This window comes from Carcharodon carcharias, chromosome 12 (assembly GCF_017639515.1).
Source record: "Carcharodon carcharias isolate sCarCar2 chromosome 12, sCarCar2.pri, whole genome shotgun sequence".
NCBI lineage: Eukaryota > Metazoa > Chordata > Chondrichthyes > Lamniformes > Lamnidae > Carcharodon > Carcharodon carcharias.
The window spans coordinates 132,499,367-132,521,885 of record NC_054478.1 but is presented as its reverse complement, the minus strand read 5'-3'; the positions used below and the strand labels follow the sequence as shown (position 1 = coordinate 132,521,885).

The 22,519-nt window shown below is 42.5% G+C and overlaps 1 protein-coding gene across 1 annotated transcript in view; it reads left to right on the top strand.

Annotated features, from left to right (window-relative positions):
- Positions 1 to 395: 395 nt before the first annotated feature.
- The window catches only part of col6a1 (collagen, type VI, alpha 1), a 99,572-nt gene continuing 77,448 nt past the window's right edge, over positions 396 to 22,519 (top strand). The window contains exons 1-11 of the mRNA XM_041200627.1: positions 396 to 634; positions 1,142 to 1,271; positions 10,766 to 10,969; positions 12,303 to 12,462; positions 16,722 to 16,835; positions 18,796 to 18,816; positions 18,927 to 18,947; positions 19,060 to 19,104; positions 19,470 to 19,523; positions 21,417 to 21,461; positions 21,565 to 21,591. Of these exons, the coding sequence (XP_041056561.1) occupies positions 547 to 634; positions 1,142 to 1,271; positions 10,766 to 10,969; positions 12,303 to 12,462; positions 16,722 to 16,835; positions 18,796 to 18,816; positions 18,927 to 18,947; positions 19,060 to 19,104; positions 19,470 to 19,523; positions 21,417 to 21,461; positions 21,565 to 21,591 (909 nt within the window). The 5' untranslated portion in view covers positions 396 to 546. The remainder of the gene's footprint in view (positions 635 to 1,141; positions 1,272 to 10,765; positions 10,970 to 12,302; positions 12,463 to 16,721; positions 16,836 to 18,795; positions 18,817 to 18,926; positions 18,948 to 19,059; positions 19,105 to 19,469; positions 19,524 to 21,416; positions 21,462 to 21,564; positions 21,592 to 22,519) is intronic.

The following is a 22,519-nucleotide window of genomic DNA, read 5'->3' as shown; positions in this document are numbered from 1 at the left end:
ACTGCACTGAGTGATGTCGAGGTAATGATAGGGTCCATTTATGTCTCTCACACAAAACAATAGCATGTTTAAATATAGGTCCACTCACTTTCAGGACACTGCAAGCTGAAACTTCCAGCAATGATGGGCGTGGCCCTGAAGGGGTGGGGCATTAAGGGGGTTCTCGACATTGAATTCTTGCAGATTAACTATAAAAATTTCACATTCATTTAGCAAACATATAGACAAGTATATTTCAAACGTGTCTACAAAATGCAATCTTGTGGACTAGCATGTACAAATTGAGGTTGATTACAGAGGCAAAGTTGTTGGCAGCTGGCTAGTTCACACAGCTGTATGGAGATCACACACTCCTATCCCGCTCCTAATTCCTGGCTGACTGCTTAGGGCCAGCCTACTTCACAGTTGATCTCTGTCCGAGGCAGAGGCGCAGGCTTCAACTCCTCTCCTCAGCCTCTCTGCCTCTCCCACTGTCCTTCTCTCTGTCTAGCTTCTCCCTCAGTCCCCGTGTGCTTAGCACACGAGCCCACTAGAGTGGAGGGAGCCATGGCTTTGAAAACATTATTCCTCCTGTTCCAGCTTTGCTCCACATGGAACGTTTTACTAGCAAAAGAGAACGGTGGATTTCATTCAGGTGGGTGCTCACTGTCCTTGTCACGGAGAAGGTTTGAACTGTTGGCAAAGTAATTCTTTAGAAATGGCATGACTGCTTTTGGTTCACGCTTACGACAGGCTGACCTGTGAAATCTACTTTAACCGAATCCTTATCGCATTTTCTTTAAGCAGAATCCTTCTCTATTAAAGAATGCAACTAATAATTTGCAGTCCGGGCTTCAGGTGTATGCAATAAAAATGTAAACATGATGTTGAAATCTAGTGTCTGCTTCTGGGTGATTCCTTTTCGCTATTCCATATCTAACGTTCCATGTTTGTTTTTTTTTGTGGGGGTTCCTCTCCGGGTTAAAACAATCAGATTTGCAAGTTACGCAAGAAGGTGAAAATTATTGTTTGTATCTTAAAGGGATGATATTTCATCTGGTAGTTTTAACAAAGCAGTTTGCTGAACCTTTTAAGTGCTTTTAAGCCTATTCTTGATCGGTTCCAAGCACCAGGTATTCCTATCATTCCCTTGTTTTCACAGATTGCCCTGTTGATCTATTCTTTGTGCTGGACACATCTGAGAGTGTCGCTTTAAGACTTCAGCCCTATGGGTCCCTTGTAGATCTTGTCAAGAAGTTCACCATAAATTTCGTGGACAAGCTACAGGACTGGTAATCATTGCATTCTTTCCTGTTCTCTCCTTTCACTGTACATATCTGCAATTTAACAGCAAAAGCCGAAAGAAGTGATTTACTTGTGATTCCCTTTTCGCCTGAAGGTGGCACTGCAGGTTGACTGAGGCTACCATCACATACTAGCTCTTTCCCCAAATATTTCCATTTAAAAAAAATCTACCCACCTGCATGCATTTTTTTTTGTGATTTCTCCCCCATGCATTGCTTCCTTCCTAATGTGACAGCGCCAGTGACTCAGGTCGAGTTTCGAGGCAGGGAGAGGATTTGTGTCTGCTGCCAATGGTCAAGTGGCCATTTTAATCAGTTAAGCAGGGCTGGTGATTTGTTGTGACAAATTGCATAAATTTCTGCCTTACATACACACAGCACAACTTGGGGCCAGAGTCTCAAAGCAGTGAAAATGCCAACAGATCTGCAGATCAATGCAATAACAACAATTTGCATTTATAAAGGGCTTTTAAATGCAGCAAAAATGCCCCCAAGCTGCTGTCCAGTGTAATCAGGCAAAACTTGACAGGGAACCATGTAACATGGGTTTAGGACAAGGTGAATTAAAGGGAGATGGAACAGTTTAGGGAGGGAATTATTGAGCATAGGGCATAGACAACTGAGGGCATGGCCACCAGTGTTGGGGGTAATGAAAATCCAGGTGTGCAAGGGGATAACAAATTATGTGGCCAATAGCTATGCCAGTCTGAAAAGAGAAATGTTCCTGCACTAAACTGTGCTGTGGAAAGTTTCATTGCTTATTATAATGAATGTAATAAAGCTATAGAATACAGGGCCAAAAGTATTAGCATTTGGATAGTACCTTTCATGATCTCAGGATGTCCCATATAGCCAATAATATAATTCTTGGAAAATAATGGAGTCACTGTTGTAATCATAAAATTGTACAGCTCAGAAGGAGGCCATTTGGCCCATCGGGTCTGTGCGAGCTCTGTGATAGAACAATTCAATTAGCCTAAAAGCAAAACACTGCGGATGCTGGAAATCTGAAACAAAAACAGAATGCTGGAAAAACTCAGGTCTGGCAGCATCTGTGGAGAGAGAAACAGATTTAAAAACAAAAATACCTGGAAAAACTTAGGTCTGACACAATACAGTTAATATTTCGAGTCCGTATGACTCCAACAGGTTCTGTTGAAGGTTCATTTGGACTCGAACCATTAACTGTGTTCCTCTCCGCAGATGCTGTCAGAACTGCTGAGTTTTTCCAGGTATTTTTGTTTTTGTTTTGGATTTCTAGCATCCGCAGTTTTTTGCTTTTATCTTCGAGAAACAGAGTTGATGTTTCGAGTCTGTATGACTCTTCTTCAATTGGCCTATTCCCCTGCAATCCTTTTTCTTTTTTCAAGCCTTTATCAGAGTCCTTTTTTGAAAGTTACTCCAGAATCTGATTCCACCGCCTCACAGGTACTGCACACTGGGTTAAAATCCTGCTGAGCAGAAGAAACATCATCTCATCTTGCCTCTGGTTCTTTTGCCAAATCTGTTTCCTCTGGTTAACAAGCAGCAATTTGATAATGACTGACAAATCTGTTTTGTAGTGATGTTGGCTGAGAGAGAAATATTGGCCAGGACGAAATCTACTGTGCTTCTTTTAAACAGCCACAGCACCTTGCTCAGCAGTAGTGTATAGGTTCAACATCTCATCTGTGAGGCAGCACCTCTGACAGTGCAGCACTCCTCAGTGTTGCATTAGTGGCGTCAGCCTAGATTATGCACTCAAGTCCCTAGAGTTGAACTTACAACTTCTGACTCAAAGGTAAGAGGGCTAGTCACTGAGCCACAGCCGATACCTTGGCCAGAAATTTCTGCTTGTTGGGCAGGGGCCTGTCCGACCCAAATGAGCATAAAATGATGTGTGATGATGTTGGCGAGCGCCTGACGTCATTGCGCACTTGCGCGATATTTCGATTGGCAGGCGCGTGTGGGAGTCAGCAGCGGGCCTGCCGACAATGAACAGGCTTATTAAGGCCATTAAAGTAGCAATTGAATTAAATTTTTCACTGGCCTTCCGACCTCACGGTTGGCGAGCAGGTGAAGAGGCCAAGCAGTCTTTGGATTGTTAAAGAAACCTCATCCACAGGCGAGATGAATGATTTAAAAAAAAAAAATTACTTTTTTTCACAGTAATTGCTAACATGTCCCTGCTCATGTGACAGAGTCACATGAGGGGACATGTTCTAAACATTTTTAAATTCTTTATTTTCATTGCTCAAAATCTTCATCTCCCTGAGGCAGCCCTGTGCACATGTGTGAAGGTCCCTGCTTGCTTACTGCCTGCAACCCCCCCCCCCCACCCCCCCAAAACAGGCAGTGCTGAACACTGCAGCAGCACATGTTTCATGCTGGGCAGGCCTTCATTGGCACGCCAGCGTGAAATCTTGGTCAGGCCTCGATCGCAGGCGGCCTTCAGCTTCCCAACTACTCCCATCCGAGCCCGCCCAACGAAGGCAAAATTTTGCCCCTTGTTACCTATGAAGTGGTGCAGGATAATAGTTACCAGTTTTGTGAGAGGAGAGTTGTTTTCTGGGCGCAGTACTTGTTGATTAGGTGTGCAAGACCTGTCAAGTGGCCTGTTGAGACCCATTCTTATTTGCCATATGTCAAAATACAACGCTAGTCTCTGAACTTACACTGTTTTCAACTAGTTTTATCAAGTGAGATGGTTATTTTCGCAGTCAAACTTCACTCAATATTATTTCAAGGTGTGAAATATGATGTCACTGTACCTGGCTAGTGAATAATCAAGTGTGCAGCAGTTTTTGGTATGCAATCCAATTTACTGAGTGTCCAGTGTGCCTCTGTTCGCGGAGGTTTTGTCACCATAGCATCAAGTAAGGCCTTGGATTATTGTGTCTGTGCTTATACAGTGCTCAAGAATAATTAACTTAAGGCTTGAGATCAAACACTTGGAGCAGAATGTTCGAATGGATGAGGAAGTGGGACAGGAGATGGATGGTCTACAATTTCCCAATACTGTCCAAGTGCCAGTTTGCCAGCATGATCCCACTTCGGGGTCATTTTGGAGATGCCAGTTCAGCTTGGATACTGGGCACGTTAAGATGCCTAGCAAGGCCGCTCTCCTGCCATGGACTGGAATTTTCCAGTTGGCAGGGAGCATCCGTGTGCACCCCCCCAATGGTTGCCAGAACCTGACCGAGGAATGGGGGCGGACTCCCAGTGTCAGGTTGGTGGCTCAGCACTCCAGTTGGTTTCTGAAATTCTCCCCACCCCTGATCCGTGATTTATGAATGGCCACAACTGTAGCCCATGCCCCCCCTGTGGAGAGGTTCCATGATGTCGCTCTGGCAGCTAGGACCAGTTTTTAATGCAGAAACTTCATAAGCTGCGAGAAGGTACCTCCCCTTGATGCACCCTCTCTCTCTCTCTCTCTCTTACCTGTATTGGCAGCATCCACCTCTGATGGTGAGGCGGCTGCACTCTCTGTCCTGCTATTGGCTAACTAGGCCTTAAGAGCCTGCCAGCTGTCCATATTTGAATGGCAGAAATGCACCCTTATGTCTAGTAGGCCACCCCTTCAAAGATCTCACCAGGCATCTGATGCTGATGGGGTGTGGGGTCAAGATCTGGAAATTGTCCTGACATTGGAGTCTCAAAACCCAAGTGGCCCTTGGGCTCTGAAATCCAAGCTCACTGTTGGTGAGAGCATCTCTGGTTGAGCTAATCAGGGTAGTAACTGAGCCTCTTGAGTTAAAAAATGACCAGTTCAAGTCCTGCTCTGTACATTTGACAACAAAGTCTAGGTGGACATTTCAAATCGGCACTGATGGAGTGCTGATTTGTCAGAGGCACTGACTTTCAGATGAGGTGTTAAACTGAGCTAGAAGCAAATGATCCTATGACATGATTTCAATGAAGGCCGGGGGAGTTCTCCTTGGTGTCCTGGTCAAAATTCACCCTGCAACCAGCGTTACTAAACACAGATGATTTGTTTGTTATCTCCTTGCTGTTTGGGAACTCTGGTTGGGAGCCTCACTCACTGGGAGAATGTTCTTGAACTTCACAGAGGCATTGCCATGACTCATTGGCTGTTGAGAATGAATAGCTTTCCTCTAATAACACTGCTAAGAAGGCAGCTCACCGCCACCTGCTCAAGGGCAACTAAGGATGGGCAATAAATGCTGGCTGTGCCAGTGATGCCCACATCCCGAGAATGAATTGAAAGAAAAAGGAAGTTGAGTGGTGCTGAAAAGAGACATGCTGTCTAAGCTTTTCATCTTGCACTCATCAGGACAGATTGCGACAAGTTACCAAACACTAACAGGGCGATGGTAAATTATACTGCATGTGAGTGCTAAATGTTTGGCATTGGGTCTCTGATTGGTGGAGGCATTGCCATGGAGAATGCAGCATTCAAATTCAAGCCAGGCAGGTAGAATGTGGTCAAGATGTTTCTCTGGGGAATGAACCGGGGAATGACTGTTCCCCAAGCTTTTGTTTTAGATGAAGAAAGTGCAAAAAGTGCATTTGTTCCTTTTGTCTACAAAGGACAGGGCCCTGTGTGTGAATATACGTGGCTTCTAGCATGTGTAAGTGAGCCATACTGCAAGCTCAACTGACAATCTTGAAAAGGAAGTTGTTGCTGAAGGGCTGTTAGATATTAGAAAGAGCCTGAGATTTACTTGCCTTTCTTTTATGGTGGAATGGTAAGTTACAGGTTGAGAGTAAAGCACTTGTTTTTTGGTTAGCTTGACACACAAGGACTCTCCAAACCAAATTACTAGGAGAGATCCCAGTCAGATATTACCATAATCCAGCTAAGGCTTAGCTTGGCATGAAGCAGGTAGGTGACCTGTAGGTGCACACAGGAGCCCAGGTGGAGTTTAACCAGCCGAGACTACGCAGTTTACCAGCACAAAGCTTCCAACATTGTCTGACAGACAATGGTTTACAGGATTAGCTGGAGCTCAGCAGGAAGAATCCCCATGCCCACTGGCAGGGCTGGCAGGGTCCCATTCATCGACCAGGCTGTCTGTTCAATCGTCAATGTACAAGGTGCCGTCTGATTCTTCTTCTCGTTAATTAGGAGAAACCTTTTCAGAAGGTGAGATTGTACGATGATTTTACTCCTGCTACCTTTGGAGTACTTGCTTATTCTAATCAGCGTTAGATGTGGCCCAGTGGGAACACCCCCCTCTGAGTCAGAAGGTTTTGGGCTGAAGTTTCATTCCAGAGTCTTGAGCACCAAATCAAGACTGACGGTCCAAGCACATTACTGAGGGAGGGCTGAGGTGCTGTCTTTTGGATGAGATGTTAAATTAAGGCTCCGTCTACCCTCTCAGGTGGCCGAATTATTTGAAGAAGAGCAGGAGAGTTCTCCTTCGTATCCTGGGTAAAGATTTTCCGATGGTCGGGCAGGTTCGGTGGGCGAGCCTGGGATCGGGTTCCGACCGCGATTTCATGCTAGCCGACCAATTAATGGCCAGCTAGTGTGAAAAATGCGCTGCAGTGCTCAGCGCTGCTGGGGTGAGGGCGGGAGGAGTGCATGTGCGGGGGTGCGCGCATTAAAAGCTCCCTGAGCCACACAGCTGCCTCAGGGAGCTGAAGAACTTGTGAAAATAAAAAATAAAGCAGTTAAAAATGTTAATAACGTGCCTCCTCATCTCACTCTGTCACATCAGGGACATGTTAGAAATTAATTTGAAAAGTTTTTTTTTTAATCACTGATTGAAACCTCATCCCGCCCTTGGATGAGGTTTTGCAAAAATCCAAAGGCTGCTTGGCCTTTTTGCCTGCCCACCAAATGTAAGGTAGGACAAGCAGTGAAAAATTTCATCTAATTAGATCTTTAATGGCCTGTTAATTGTCAACCGGCGCGGGAATTGGCAGTGCGCCCGCTGACCGAAAAATCGCGCGATGACATCAGGACACTCGCCCAACGTCATCGCGCGACACTTTATGCTCGTTCGGGTCAGGTGTGCGCTTGTCCGACGAGTGCAATATTCTGCCCCTGGTGCATATGTATTGTAGTGTTCAGTTGTTCCGTGTTTGATTATATGGGCAGAATTTTACAGCCCCCGTTTCAACAGGGACAGGACCGTAAAAAGCAACATGACATTCTAAACCTCAATGGCTTCGGCAGGAACGTAACATCCCGCTGCTGTAAAATTTCATCCTTTGAGTCTGCTTACCATTGATGCTCATTGTGCTCATTTGGTTAAGCCTGGGTGTGGACTCCGAGAAAAGTAGAAGGATCTGACATCTAGAACTGAAATGTGAAGCAGACATTTTATAGCATTGTAAATAAAACCTGTTACACACGTGGAAACTAGTGTCATCTCTGCATTGTTACGAGATATAAAATATACAACATCTATTCCTCATTCAACATCTAAAACGGATGATCTAGTCATTTTATTTAGTTGCTGTTTGTTGGATCTAGTTGTGCACAAATTGGCTTTCAGCTTTGCAACATTACAACAGTGAACACACTTCAAAAATTGGCTGTAAATTCCTGTGGAACATCGTGAAAGACACTATATAATTACAAGTATTTTGATGTACTAATACTATATAGATTGCTTTTTAAAAATTCTTTCGTGGGACTTGGGCATTCTGGCAAGTCCAGCATTTATTGCCCATCCCTAATTGCCCTTAAACTAAGTGGCTTGTTCAGCCATTTCAGAGTCAGCCACATTGCTGGGGGTCTGGGGTTATATGTAGACCAGACCAGGTAAGGGCAGCAGATTCCCCTTCCTAAAAGGGGCATTCATGAACTAGATGGATTTTTACAATAATCAATGATAGTTTCATGCCACCGTTACTGACACTAGCTTTCAATTCCATAATTGAATTTAAACTCCGCCAGCTATTGTGGGATTTGAGCCCATGCCCTCAGAGCATTAACAAGGTCACTATATTACCTGTCTAATGACATTAGCACTATACCACCATCTCCCCCAAGCTAATGGTAATGAAGGCAATGACCTTGTAGTTGTTGCTTTGTGTTGTAAGTACTGAATTGAGAGCAGCAGTGTGGGAGCTGTTGTGGTGTCTTGTCAATACAAGACTTTGGGCTGGATTTAATTGGACCTTGCAGTCCCCGGACCCTCTGCCTCCCTATCCCACTAGCTAAAAAAGGCAGGGAGGGAGCCCCACACCCATGATTCAGACAGCTGTTCCACGGCAATTTAACATTGGGAGCAGCGTTAATCGCTGTAAGACGAGACTTCTGTCCCTTTCTCAGGAGGAAGTTCCACCTTAGGGAGCTGCCAGCCAATTGGATGGCCGGCAGCTTTGTAGCCCCTGCAGTGCCAGGTAAGAGTGGTGGCAGGGATTAAAAGCAGTCCCACCATGCCAAGAAGTCTGGGGTCAGAGGTCTTAGTGAGGAGACAAGTGGCAGTAGGGGGCCGGGTTGAAGAGGCCAGTGGGAGGGGGAGATGACCTGGGGGAGAGGTTGCCTCAGGCCCAGGTTACCCGCAAAGGATGTCCCCTTTGCTGTGCCCAACAGCAGTTCAGCGCAGCTAAAGTTGCTGGGCTTCCTGCATGTATGGGTCTCCACCCTCACCAAGGGTAACATATAATTAATTGGCCACTTAAGGACCTCAGTAAGGATCCCTCCCCATCACCCAGAAGTTTTCAGATATGGGTCAGGGGCAGGCAGCAGGTAAGCCATACGCTGGATTTTATATGCCCCCTGCCTTCAAACCCACCAGTGGATGAGTGTAAAATCCAGCCCTATGAGTAACATGCTAACCTAACTGATCCAATATGCTAACGTTAAACACAAGGCTGGTGTTCATGCTCATTTTCCATTGTAGCTGATCCGGCATTGTCAAATTGCCAAGACAGGCTTTGTTTGTTGTGGTGAAGTGGGAATCACATCTTGATGCCTGAATGAAATTTGGGATAGGATATTAGAATGGAAAGAAGGAGTCCCATAGCTATTATTTTCTATTTTTGGATAAGTATTCCTGGGCAAATCCACAAAACTGGCTGGTTCCACCATGTCCCAGGTTTGGATTACCCATTACTTTGAAGACAGTACACACTGAAGAAGGAGGCATTTTAGAAAGGCCATTAATAGATACAATGTAAATTCACCCGGACTATACCAAGGATGAAAAGCAATAATTATGAGGAAAGACTTAGGACACTAACATTGTAATATTTCCTTGGGTGGGATGTGTCTAAAACAAGGGAGCATATAACCTTAAAATGAGAGCTGGGACAGTTGGAGGAAATGCCAGGAAACACTTACGCTAAGGGTAGTGGAAATCTGGAATCTTTCCCCCAAATGTTCCTGGGGGATTGGGGGTTGGTGGTGGTGGTGTGGGGGGGTGTCAGTTGAAAATTGATACATTTTTATTAGCCAAAGAAGTGAAGGGGTAAGGAATCAAAGTGGGTAAATGTAATTGAGCCCCAGGTCAACCATGATCTAAGTGATTGTCAGAACAAGGCACAGGGGCTGACTCCTCCGGTTCTTGTGTTCCTATTTCTTCACTGGAGCAAAGAAGGCTAAAAGGACATTCAATAGACAGCTTTTAAGTTAAAAAATGTTTTGGTAAAGCGAATAGAAAAAGGCTTTCTTATGGCTGGGGTGTCAATGACAAAGTTCATGCAGCTTAAAATATGACACCACAAGATTGAGGAAAGAAATTAAGAGAAATATCTTTGCCCAGTGGGCTGTCAGAATGTGGAATGATTTTTACCAAAGGACTGGTTGAGGCAGAAACCATTGTATCTCTTATGGAAAAATACTGTAGATCTTTGAATAAAGGCAGGGCTATGGGGAGAGGGCAAGGCAATGGAATTAATTTTGGTTTGCTCCAGCAAAGATCCTTCTATATGGTTAGGATTTTCCTTTCGAGAAATTTTCTAGGAATGATTAAGGATCAAGGCCATTCAACTGTCCTCCCATCCAGCATCAAATTGTCTTTGCTGCCTCATCAGTACAAGTGAAGTTTTTAACTCATTGTGACCTTAGGTAGCTGCGTAGATTAATGCACTTGCAAAAATGAATTGCATTCATTTTAAGGCAATCGTTCACTCAGTTTAATCCTACAGTTTACCTCAGGAAATGAAACACCAGGTTAGCCGAAGTTCTATCTTCAGCAGTGCAATAGTAGATTGTAAAATTGTTACTCATAATCTCTCACATGTCCCATCATCTATTTCTGACTCCTTGTTGGGATGCAATTGCATTAAGACAATTCAACATCAGCCATTTAACTTCCACTTTTGCTGATAAAGTTATTACCCCTGCTGTGTGCTGAAAGTAATGTTGATGATGTGCAAGAGGTTAAAATGGATGATAGCGAATCAGTAGCCTGTTTTATATCTTTTTCTCTCTCTATCTCTCTTTATTCTCTCTGACTGATCTCAAATGCAAAATTCTCCCCAAAAGAACTTTTTGTCAAGGGAGAGCAAGTGAATAATAGGGCAAGAGAAATATCTAAATCAAATCGATGTGAATAACATGAGGGATCTGTCTGTTTCAGGTACTACCGATGTGACCAGATACTGCAGTGGAATGTTGGAGCACTACACTACAGCGACGTAGTGAAGAAGATCCAACCTCTCAGTTTTATGAGCGCGGCTGGAAAGTCAGAGATGATTCAGAACGTTAAACAATTGACTTACATTGGCAAAGGCACATTCACAGACTGCGCCATACGGGAAGGAAGTGAAGAACTTCTGCTGGGGTAAGAGTACCCTAAGAATTGTACCATCTGGAAACCAAGATGGGGAAGCTTACCAATAGCTTCCTGTGCATATTCAGGCTCTACATGGGTTCAAGGCCCAGAGACAGCACAAGGGTTTCAATTTACTGTTGAACCTATGATGATGTCAGTAGCAAGGTTACATCAGAACTGGACAGCCCTTTTCTGAGGAGTGCTTGTACCAGTGCTCTGGCATGCTGTTTCCAAAGAGAGCGAACAGTAGCTTTGCCAGGGAGATGTGCCACTACTGCTATGAGGTGTTATGTTGGGGCTCTGTCCATATTGGTTCTCACTGTCAGATCAATGCAGTCATCAGGACAAAAGGTCTTGATGGTAGATCTAGATTCTGCCTGTTTAATCTGTTTATTTAATCCCTCTGTATAGCCACCTATAGCTCTATAATCTTTAATCCATTCCCTTCCAAATATCTCCCAACTCTTCTTTAAAGGAGTTAATTAACTTGGACTTGCATGCAATGCAATGATTGTCATTATATAGATCCCTGAGTTAGCTCTATTGCCCCATCTTGGCATTATTTTCTCAAAATTAGTACAAATTCAATTTTCTCAGTCTGGTTTCATACTTTTGCAGTTTTGAATCTCAGGATTAACTTTACCGCCCTTCTCCGAGCCATCTTCAAAGCAGCAATGCCCTTTTACAGTTCAAAATAAGAGAGAATGCTACACGTAGAATCTTGTCACTGAGTTGTCACTTGAGAAAATAGCTTACACTAACTCGTAATCAAATTCCTTTTAAAAGCATCCTGATGTTGGATTGAGTCAATGGACATTAAGACAATGGTTCATCCTCACTCCTCTTCAACACCTTTGTAAGTGGTCATCACAGGCTTCATTTACAATGTATGTTTTTTTTGACTTTTGGAAGGGCTGGGCTGAAGCTGCTGTTGCTGTTGAATGATTATACGTACCATGCTGACAAATACACTGCTCCCAGGTTATTAATGGTACAGGGAAACCAATGTTTTTCCAGCTGATCTTGGGAGAGTCTGGGCCATTTTGATCAGAGATTCGGTACAGTTAATATCTCACAACCATGAGGAAGTAGAGACATCTATTGAAGATGGCACTAGAGCTTGATTATTTACCATCATGGTCGGGATAGTTTCCATCCAATCTCAGTTGTGAGGGTCTCTATTTTATTTCAAATTTAATGCCCCTTCCTTTGTTAATGAGCTCTGGTGGACAATGACATTGCTGGCCAACTGCAGTCAGAATAATTTGGGATTTTCTCTCTTTTTGTGCATGCAAAGGAGTAAACAGATAACATAAACAATTTTAAATGTCTCTCATTCCAGTGGCTCTCACCACCCGGAGAACAAGTACATGGTTGTGGTGACAGATGGACATCCAATTGAAGGATACAAGGAGCCATGTGGAGGGTTGGACAGTGCAGCGTCCGATGCAAAGAGCCAGGAGATAAAGATATTTTCAGTGGCCATCACACCAGATCACGTAGTATGTCTATAATTGCTCATGATACAATCTTTCCCTATCTGTTGTACTGCTGACTCAGGAGGCTTACACTTTTATTTAAGCATTTCACGTGGCTTTAGATGAAATTTACCATTAGGTCATCCAGCCTAACTTACTTATTCTGGTGCTTATATATCTTTTTATTATTCGTTCACGGGATGTGGGCTTCGCTGGCTGGGCCTGCATTTATTGTCCATCCCGGGTTGTCCTTGAGAAGGTGTTGGTGAGCTACCTTCTAGAACTGCAACAGTTCCTGTGGTGTAGGTGCACCCACAGTGTTGTTAGGAAGGGAGTTCCAGGATTTTGACCCAGCAACAGTAAAGGGACGGTGATATATTTCCAAGTCCTCCTCACAAGCTTCCTCCTGCCTTACTTCATCTCTCTGTATTAGCATATCCTTCTTTTCCTTTCTCCCTCATGCATTTACCTTATTTCTTCTGAAATGTATCTATGCTATTTGCTTCAACTACTCCATGTGGTAGCGAGTTCCACATTCTCACCACCCTCTGGCTGAAGAAGTTTCTCCTGAATTCCCTATTGGATTTATTAGTCACCGTCTTATATTTATGACCCTTAGTTTTAATCTCCCCACAAGTGGAAGCATTTTTTTAATGCATCTATCATATCAAACCCTCAAAAAAGCCTCTTAAATACCTTTATGAACTCACCCCTCAGCCGTTTCTTTATAACCCCATCCTGTTCAATCTTTGCTGATAGGTATATCCCCTCAGTTCTGGTGTCGTTTTTGTACATCTTAAAACTACCTTAAATGTGCTTACTTGCAATAGTAGTGAATATAATGCAATAAAGTGATTAAAATGTAATAAAACAGGAAGTGAACACAAAACATCAGAGCAAATGCAAGCCTAACTTTAACTGGACTGACAAGGTGAGGTCAACTAGTGCTTACGATCTTGGATGAACAACCCAGAAGATAGGCATTCATGTTCCCAAAATGAATTCAATAAATCTGGTGATTTCTGGCTGGTACTAGAAAAAGGACCATAAAGGGTACCAGACTGATGTTAAAAACCCAGCCAAGGCCCCTGCCATCTTGACCCAGTCTTGCCTGCATGTGATTCCAATCCCAGCCTGTGTGGTTTTCCATGAGTCAATGGATAAATGGGGAAAATATAACTTGGAGAAACCTTAAGAAAGCCATGATAGCGCAAATAAGAAGCACTTTTTTAAAAACTCAAATTAGCCATATTGAAAATAAAAAATCTTTGACAATGGCAATGGAAAAACTCTTGCAATTTTTTGCCAGCACTTGCATCCATGCCAGTTAAGAGTCTCAAATTTTAGCAGCAGAGTATTTGGCAGATGTGGGTTTGACTGCTGCCTTTGAATAGCTGTTCGAAAGTGAGTGTTGCCAATTTGTGGCTTCAGTGTGAAGTGAAGCACTTTGAGTAAAGACGAAAGCATTGGGACCAGCTGTGGAGTTCTAACTCCCGCTGACTGATCATAGAGTTGTGACAGTGGCCCATTCTGCCAACCCTGGCAGCAGGGAGTGGCTCATCATGAATAATGGAGCGTGAGCTTGAGATATCAAGCAATAAAACCCCTACTGTAACATACCACCAAGACTGAGAAGAGCAAGCACGATTCAGTCAACACGATTAGGTGTTGTCCAAAGCTTCTTAAAATCCTTTTAAATTTTCGAGGGAAGGAAAGACTGAGGAAGAAAATAAGTTTCACGGTTCCCGGGAAAGTAGAAATGGTGTAATGAATCGATCTTTTGACAAAGAACTTGGAGGATGGAATATTTTGAAAAGGGACAAGAAAGAAAATCTAAACTCAAGTGGGTTATTCAGTAGCAAGGTGTACTGATGTACTGTATCACATTCTTTTTCTCCAAATCTGAACTCGAGCTGTCCACCATGAAATGGACAAGGGGAGAACCATGTCCTGCCAGTCCTGTGCACCTCGCAGTGGGTAATGGCTCAGAGATACCAAGAGAAGGTCATGCCCTTGCCCTCTATTGCTGGAGATTGAGAGTCTAATGAAGGCAGATAATAGACAGATGGAGGAAATTTTGTACCATTCACGTTTTTCTTTTCATTGAGAAACCTTTAGAGGGGTCAGATAGATCCCAGTGGTCTTCTTTAAACCAATATACACCTATGTTACTGTCCAAATGAGATCCAAAGTATAGGATACCAATGAGTTTGAAATGAGTGGAACAAAAGGTGAGGTGAATCAGGGCATTTTGATTAGAAAGCATCCTGTTTGAGTGTTCAGAGTTGTAGGGAGTGAGCTGGCTAAGGAATTCCACAACTCTTGTGGAAATGAAAAGAATGAATTCTAGTTCTGTGCTTCAAGTCTTGGTTTCAACATTGTGAGGAGAAAACTGGTTGATCTTATTGCAACAGAAACACCGTGGCTTCTTATTATGTAGTCAGACTATGCTGACAAGGAACTCCTGTTTAGCTAAAAATTGGATTCAAATGCAGCACAAAAGTTATTTTGACTAGCTTGAGGGACAATGTGTTAAATCTGTTCCTGCTGTGAATTATAGGAAAAGGGTGCAAGTTTACAATGAAAAGTAGTGAAAGATGAACTAATGTGACTTGCAAGATTAAAATGTTGAGTTCTTTTCCATGTTTTCCCCTCAACCTTCACTGCTGTCTAGGGTAGAGAATTCCAAAGATAATGATGCTCTGAGAAAAGAAATTCCTCCTCATATCTGTCTTAAATGGGAGACCCTTTATTTTGAAACTGTGGCCCCTTATTTCTAGATTGCTTCCCTTCATCTACCCTGTTAAGCCCCCTCAGAATCTTATGTTTCAGTAAGATCACCTCTCATTCCTCTAAACTCCAATGAGTATTGGGCCAACCTGTTCAACATTTCCTTATAAGATGGCCCCTTAATCCCAGGAATCGGCCTATTGAATCTTCTCTGAATTGGCTCCAATGTAAGTAAATCCCTCCTTAAGTAAGGAGATCTAAACTGTATGCAGTACTCTAGGTGTAGTTTCACCAATGCTTTTTACTGTTGTAGCAAGACTTCCTTCCCTACTTTTATACTCCATCCCCCTTGCAATAAAGGCTAACATTCTGTTTGCCCTCCTAATTACTTGCTGTACCTGCATGTTGACATTTTGGTGACACCTGTACAAGGGTACCCAGATCCCCCTCTACTGCAGCACCTTGCAGTCTCTCTCCATTTAAATAATATTCTACATTTCTTTTCTTCCCACCAAAGTGGACGACCTTGCATTTTCCCACATTATACTCCATCTGCCAATTTTTTTCCCCGAATCATTTTTCATATCCCTTTACAGATTCTTTGTATCCTCCTCACAACTTGCTTTCCTACCTATCTTTGTATGGTCAGCAAATTTGGCTACAATGTGCTCGGTTCCTTTATCCAAGTTATTAATTTAAATTATAAATAGTTGAATCCCTAGCACTGATCCTTGTGACACTTCACTAGCCAATCTGAAAATGACTCATTCAACCTGACTCCCTGTTTCCTGCTATTTAGTCAATCCTCTATCAATGCTAATATAAAACCCCCAACGCCATGAGCTCTTATCTTGTGCAGTAACATTTTATGTGGCACCTTATTGAATACCTTTCGGAAATCCAATTACACTGCACTGGTTCCTCTTTACTCACCCTGCTTGTTACATCCCAACGAACTCTAATAAATTTGTCAAACAAAATTTTCCTTTCACAAAACCATGTTGACTCCCCCGATTGTATTTTGATTTACTATATGTCCTGTTCTTCCTTAACAATGGGGTCCAGCAATTTTCCAATTACAGATGATAGGCTAACTGGCCGATTAATTTCCTGCTTTCTGTCTCCCACCTTTCTTGACTAGAGATGTTACATCTGTGGTTTTCTAATCCACTGGGACTTTTCCTGAATCTAGAGAATTTTGGAAAATTACAACCAATGCATTAATTATCTCTTCAGCCACTTCTTTTAAGGCCCCAGCATGCAGGCCATCTGGTCCAGAGGACTTGTCAGCCTTTATTCCTTTTAGGTTCCATAATTCTTTTTCTCTAGTGGTCATGATTTGTTTTAATTTCCTCACTCCCTTTTGCCCTTTCATTTCCTTCACTTTTTGATCTGCAAGAAGGTCAAAGGTTATGTGGTAGGCAGGAAAGTAGAGTTAAGACTATAATCCGATCAGCCATGATCTTATGGAATGGCAGAGTAGGCTCAAGGGGCCAAATGGTCCACCCCACCCCTATTTTTTATGTTCTTATGTAAACTTGATTTCGCTTTAGGAAGCGAGACTGAATCTGATTGCTACTGATGTCCGATATCGACGTAACTACACAGCAACAACTGACAATGAGGTGGAATTAAACAAAACAATTGACAGCATTCTTCAAACTATTGTGAGTATCCCATTCTGTACATTCTTGTAAAATATACTCTCCAAGAACATTTTAGATCTGATTTTATGAATGGCTGCTTCCAACAGTGAGTCCCAGTTTTCCATTGCGATCCCTGGCAGTGCCCATTCATAGAATTGATGCCTCTGTATCAATGTGGATAGGCATACCTCATCACATGGCTACAAAGCTGGACTTTGCCTTCAAGGACTCAGCCACAGCTGAGTGCATGGTGATCAAGATCTCCATTCTTTGGCTGTTGAGTGTCATAGCTGATATAAGCCCTGTCTTTATATTGGCCCCAATGCAAAGTGAGCTTGGTTCAGTCTCGATTCAGCTTCTAGGAGGTGTAACCAAAGAAAACTGCTTTGAATTAGCAATCTCCCTTCAGGAGACTACAAGCTGGCTCATGTAGTACTTTGAGAATTGTCACCAATCCTCATTCAGGAGTGTCAGGAATGAGGGGACTCAATACACATCCTTGGGGTTGACTAGTTAGAGGCAGTGCTACTCTTGAGTCTAACTGTGCTATACCTGGGACACTGACACTGGATGCTTCAGCACTAACATCCCTGACTTTTATCAATGTAGAATTCAGAGTAAGAGAAGGACCCAAGCCACTTTTGTTCAATATAAGGCCGATGAACTAAAAAACTGCTCATAAGATGTCAGGAGAGGTTTTTGTGAAGATTATACTGTCACTATGACAAATGTTTGGGTGAAAGCTTCTTCCAAATTGCCTATACTTTAATCTACTCTCAGGCTAAATTAAATTTTAAATATTGACAATATTTGAATCGTAGAAAATATGCAATTTATGCTTTTAGTCATTTGGTGGTACAGAAATTGAATATTACTAAAAAAAGTCATTTTGTTAAAGCTTTTAGTCTTGCACTCATCAGGACAATCGCAAAAATACCAATGTTGGAAGTGTGCTGGGAGCTACATATATTAATACACAGGGCCCTGTTCTTTACGGACAGAAAGAAAATGTACACACATTGCGCGTGTTTCAGCTAAGCAAAATAAGTGACAGCCATTTGCTGGTTCATTCCTCAGGTCAATACCTTGGCCAATCAGAGTGAAGCTGCCTGGATTAAATTTCAAACAATGTTTGGCAGTTAACTGTCAGTCACCATTAACTGGTACATTCTCCAAGGCAATTCCTCTACCGATCAGTCCACTTGCCAACCAATCAGCACTCTCTTCTCATGCAGTATAAAGCTGTTGCTTCATCAGACATTGGTATTCTTGTGATTGTCCTGATGAGTGCAAGATGAAAAGCTTTGACAAAATGTTATTTTTCAGCAATATTCAATTTTTATATTTGACAGTATCCACATAGGGGTTGTAGCTTCCACAATAGAACGTATCCCCAAGCCTCTATAGAGTGGGAGTGAAACTTGGCTAGAATAACTCATTAATTCTTAGTAAATTTCACTGTCTGCTCTTAAGCAGATAGCAGCCTGTTTATAATAACTCATCTACATTAAAGTAGCAGACAGAAGTTTTTTTCATAAATATGTTAAACATACGTACATCATTATCATCAGCAGCCATTTCTAGGCTTTGTTAATGCCATTTCCTTTGTTTGCTAGTTCCAACCTTCATTGTTCATTATATCTACTATTTTCTATACACAGTGATTTCAAATTATTAATTTCAACATTCCCTTAGTTCATTGTTTCACTGTTCCTATGCCCAATGGTTCTAAAAGAGAAAAGGACATATTATTTCAGCAGAAATGGGGATTGAGGAATATCTCTCTGTTCATGATGTTAGTGACTTAGATGACCAGGGGAAGACAGCCAAATTCTTGATTCCAGTGGTCAGAATATATAACATAGGTATTTGATAATATTGGATTTTTGGCTTGTACCTCAACCTAATCCATGGCCACCAATTGTTATCTCTCTTTATCTAAATATTCAAAAGTCTAATCTCTTCTCTTTTTCCCTTACAGTATGGTGAAGTGGAACCAGTGGTATGTAGCATCAACTCAAATTTGATTTCAATTTATTTGAAGGGATTTATTGGCATATATTTTTTGTGTCTGCGTATTTATGTTCATTCAATTTTCCTTTTGACCTGCAGTGTTGCTCCTTTGAGTGCCAGGTAGGTTATCTTCAAGAGAATTTCTTTGCAATATCATAAATTAGTTTTCTACTGTGTTGTTTTAAGGGGGCCTATTTACACACAAAAAAAAAATTATTTCTGTCTCTTACAGGCAGCAAGAGGATCACCTGGGAACCCTGGGGATTCAGGAGAAAAGGTTAGTGTCTCAGAAGGTTGTCCCTCATTTCAAGGATTATTGGATCATCCCAAGTGTCAATGAATACAAAAGCTCTCATATCTGACCCATTTTGAAAATATCCGATATGTAAACTTCAATTCACAATATCAACATTGTCACTAATCAGATTCAAATCCAGCAAATTGCCAGCATCATGAGAATCCATCCACCTCCTGAACTAACTGGAGTGATTTCATGACATAGAAATTTATTTGAACCATTCGATTTACTATGCACTTAGTGCACATGAGTAGTGTATGATATCAATCTTCATTGCATAATATGCCTTGCACTAAATGGTTGCATCTAAATGTTAAAGTGGACAATGTGTTGTTTCCTAACAGGGTTCAGATGGACGTCGAGGCCCTCATGGCCCTATTGGCCCACCTGGACCTATGGTAAGTACAGAGCCTGATTTCCTCTTCACAGTTGCTTCTCCTCAAACGCTACTATTTTGCATCACCAGAGTGTGCCCAATAAGCCTGGATCAGAAAGGTCTGTTCTTAATGTTATGTTCCTCATAGCACAGTCATATTCCAATTCAACTATTGCACCTTACATCATTTATTTTGATGAATATTCCGTACTATCCTAATAACAGACATGCTTTGCAGAGCTCCTCTTATTTCATTTCTGTGTAATCTTTGAAAGTCAATTGTGGTCTTGCAAGAACCTCATTATCTTCCTGAACAGCACTGATATCTAACCCTCCCCGCTACAGTTATCACCCTCTCAGGTGACTTTCCTGCTTGTGCTGTTTTCACACAGATATTCGCACGTTTTAACATTTGAAAATCCCAGTTCCTCCACATTTCAGTGCCCTCTCAGTATTTGGGTGCCCTGGGCCATTTAGATATTGTTGTGTTCAACCCATCTAGGGCCAGTTTGGGCTTTTTTTCTTTCAGGGGATGTGGGCATCAACTGGCAAGGCCAGATTTGTTGCCCATCCCTAATTGCCCTTGGTTCGCTAGACCATTTCAGAGGACAGGAGTCACATTTAGGCCAGACTGGGTCGGGCTGGCAGGTTCCCTCTCCTGAAAGTTATTAGTGAACCAGATGGGTTTTTAACAAAAAAAAAAATAGTTTCATTGTCACCATTACTGAGACTAGTTTTATATTCCAGATTTATTAATTGAATTTAAATTCCACCCATTGCCATGGTGGGATTTGAACTCATGACCTCAGATCATTAGCCTGGCCCTTTAGGTTACTAGCCCAGTGACAGTGCCACTACACCACCGTCTTCCCACATTGCTAGCGCACTCACGTTTGGTCAGAAAATTGTGAGTTTAGGCCCTATTGCAGGCTTAAACACAATGATCTATGCTGACCCTTCAGGGCTGAGGGGCCTGCCTGAGGCACCACCCATTGTTTGAAATGTCAAACTGGGTTATATTAAAATAGCTAGTTTGTCAAGAAGGATTACAGGGAATTGGCTCACTGGTCTTCCCTGGTCATCAGTATTCTGATATTGAGCAAATTCAGTGCTGCAGACCCAGAACTGTGATAGCTATGTGCACTGCAAGTTGAGTGTGTTGACCTTTGTGCATGAATTGCTGGTACATTTTCCTGGCATTCAAACGGAATGCAAAACCATTACCATATGCTGCAAGGAGGTTCTGGTGTAAACTCGACAAAGAGCCACGAACACTGTGTGTGTGAGAATTTTGCACATGTCCTTAAATGTAACATACGCACAACTGCTAAAGCATAGTTTTAACACGCCTTCACATCTGAATATGTCTGTCCTCACATTGACAGGGGACAAGGGTTTACAGACATTGTGGCCATTACAGGACAGTGAATGCAGGAATAGGAAGAGGCCATTCAACTCCTTGCGCCTGTTCCACCATTTAATTAGGTGATGATTAATCAACCCTGAAGAAGACGAAGCCAAATCTCATCATTTGCCCTACACATTACTTTTTTCCTTTCCTGTTTGCCTTTAAACTTTGCGTTCCTCCTTCCTCTTTTGTTATACCTTCTAATTTCCCATGCATCACCCTCTTATTGTTTTGCCTCATCTGATTCCCACCCACCCCACCCACCCCACCCTCCTTGCTTATGGGTCCGCCTGAGACCGAGAGGTGATGGTATCAGCAGAAGCACTCTTGTGACATCCCTCTTACCCCAGGAGAGATTATAAATCTGCTTATGTTAATTGGGAAAATATCAAATGGTAACTGTAATAGTAATTCCCAGCAGACTAAGTTTTCTTTCTTTTCAGTTCTGCCATCTATTTGTTTGAATATATTCTTTTACAACTGACAAACCTATCTTTTTTATTGCAGGGTAAACCTGGTGATGTTGGACCGGCTGGTCATCCGGGTATGAAGGTAACTATCTGAACTGCATTGCCACATCGATCTAATGTCTGTTTTCACTGTTTGACCTCTGAACTTTCCTTTCACCATCAGTATCTTTGCTTTTTTCCAACAGGGTGACAAAGGAGAACGCGGTCCAAAGGTAAGGCTGTCAATTCATTCTACCTCAAAATTACAATTTAATTCCTACTACCTGTTATGATTTCATTACAGATATTGTAGAACATATATAACATGCAAGACTTAGACAGTGCAATCCCAGTTTCTATTTTATGTTCTACATTCAATATGGAATAAAATCTGGCAGTGTTCTCCTGAGATCAGAGGAGAGATTTAATAGAGAGGGTAAACTTATTTAGGACTTTGATAAAGTAAGTAAGGGGAAACTAGCTGGAGGGTTCGTAAGGACACAGATTTAAGCTAGTTAAAGAACCAGAGGGAGGTGAGGAGCCAGTTGTTATGATCTGGAATGCATGACCTGAAAGGGTAGTGGAAGCGAAATCAACAGCAACTTTCAAAAGGGGCTTGGGGCCTGAATTTACCCTGTGGCGGGCGGGCCTTGGTGTGGTCGCAAAACCGACCACCACCGCATGCGTGCGCACTGAAAGCTCCCTGAAGGCACAGAGCTACCTCGGAGCTGAAGATTTAGAACAGCACAAACAAAGATTTAAAAACTGTGAACATGTCCCCTCATGTGACTCTGTCCGGGTATGAAGGTAACTATCTGAATTGCATTGCCTCATCAATCTAACGTCTCTGTCACATGAGCAGGGACATGTTATAAATGAGATTTAAACATTTTTTATTTTATTTTTAATTCTTGTTCCTATTTTAATTTCCTGTTGGGAACCTCATCCTGCCCATGGATGAGGTTTCATGAAAAATCCAAAGGCTGCATGGCCTTTTTTACCCACCTGCCAACCGAACAGCTGGATGGGCAGCGAAAAATCCGATTTTAATTAATTGATTAAGGGCCTTAATAGGCCTCTTAATTGTTGACGGGTACCTCTTGCGCACACCCGCCCAGTGAAATATCGCGAGCGTGTGCGATGATGTTGGGACGCTCCTCC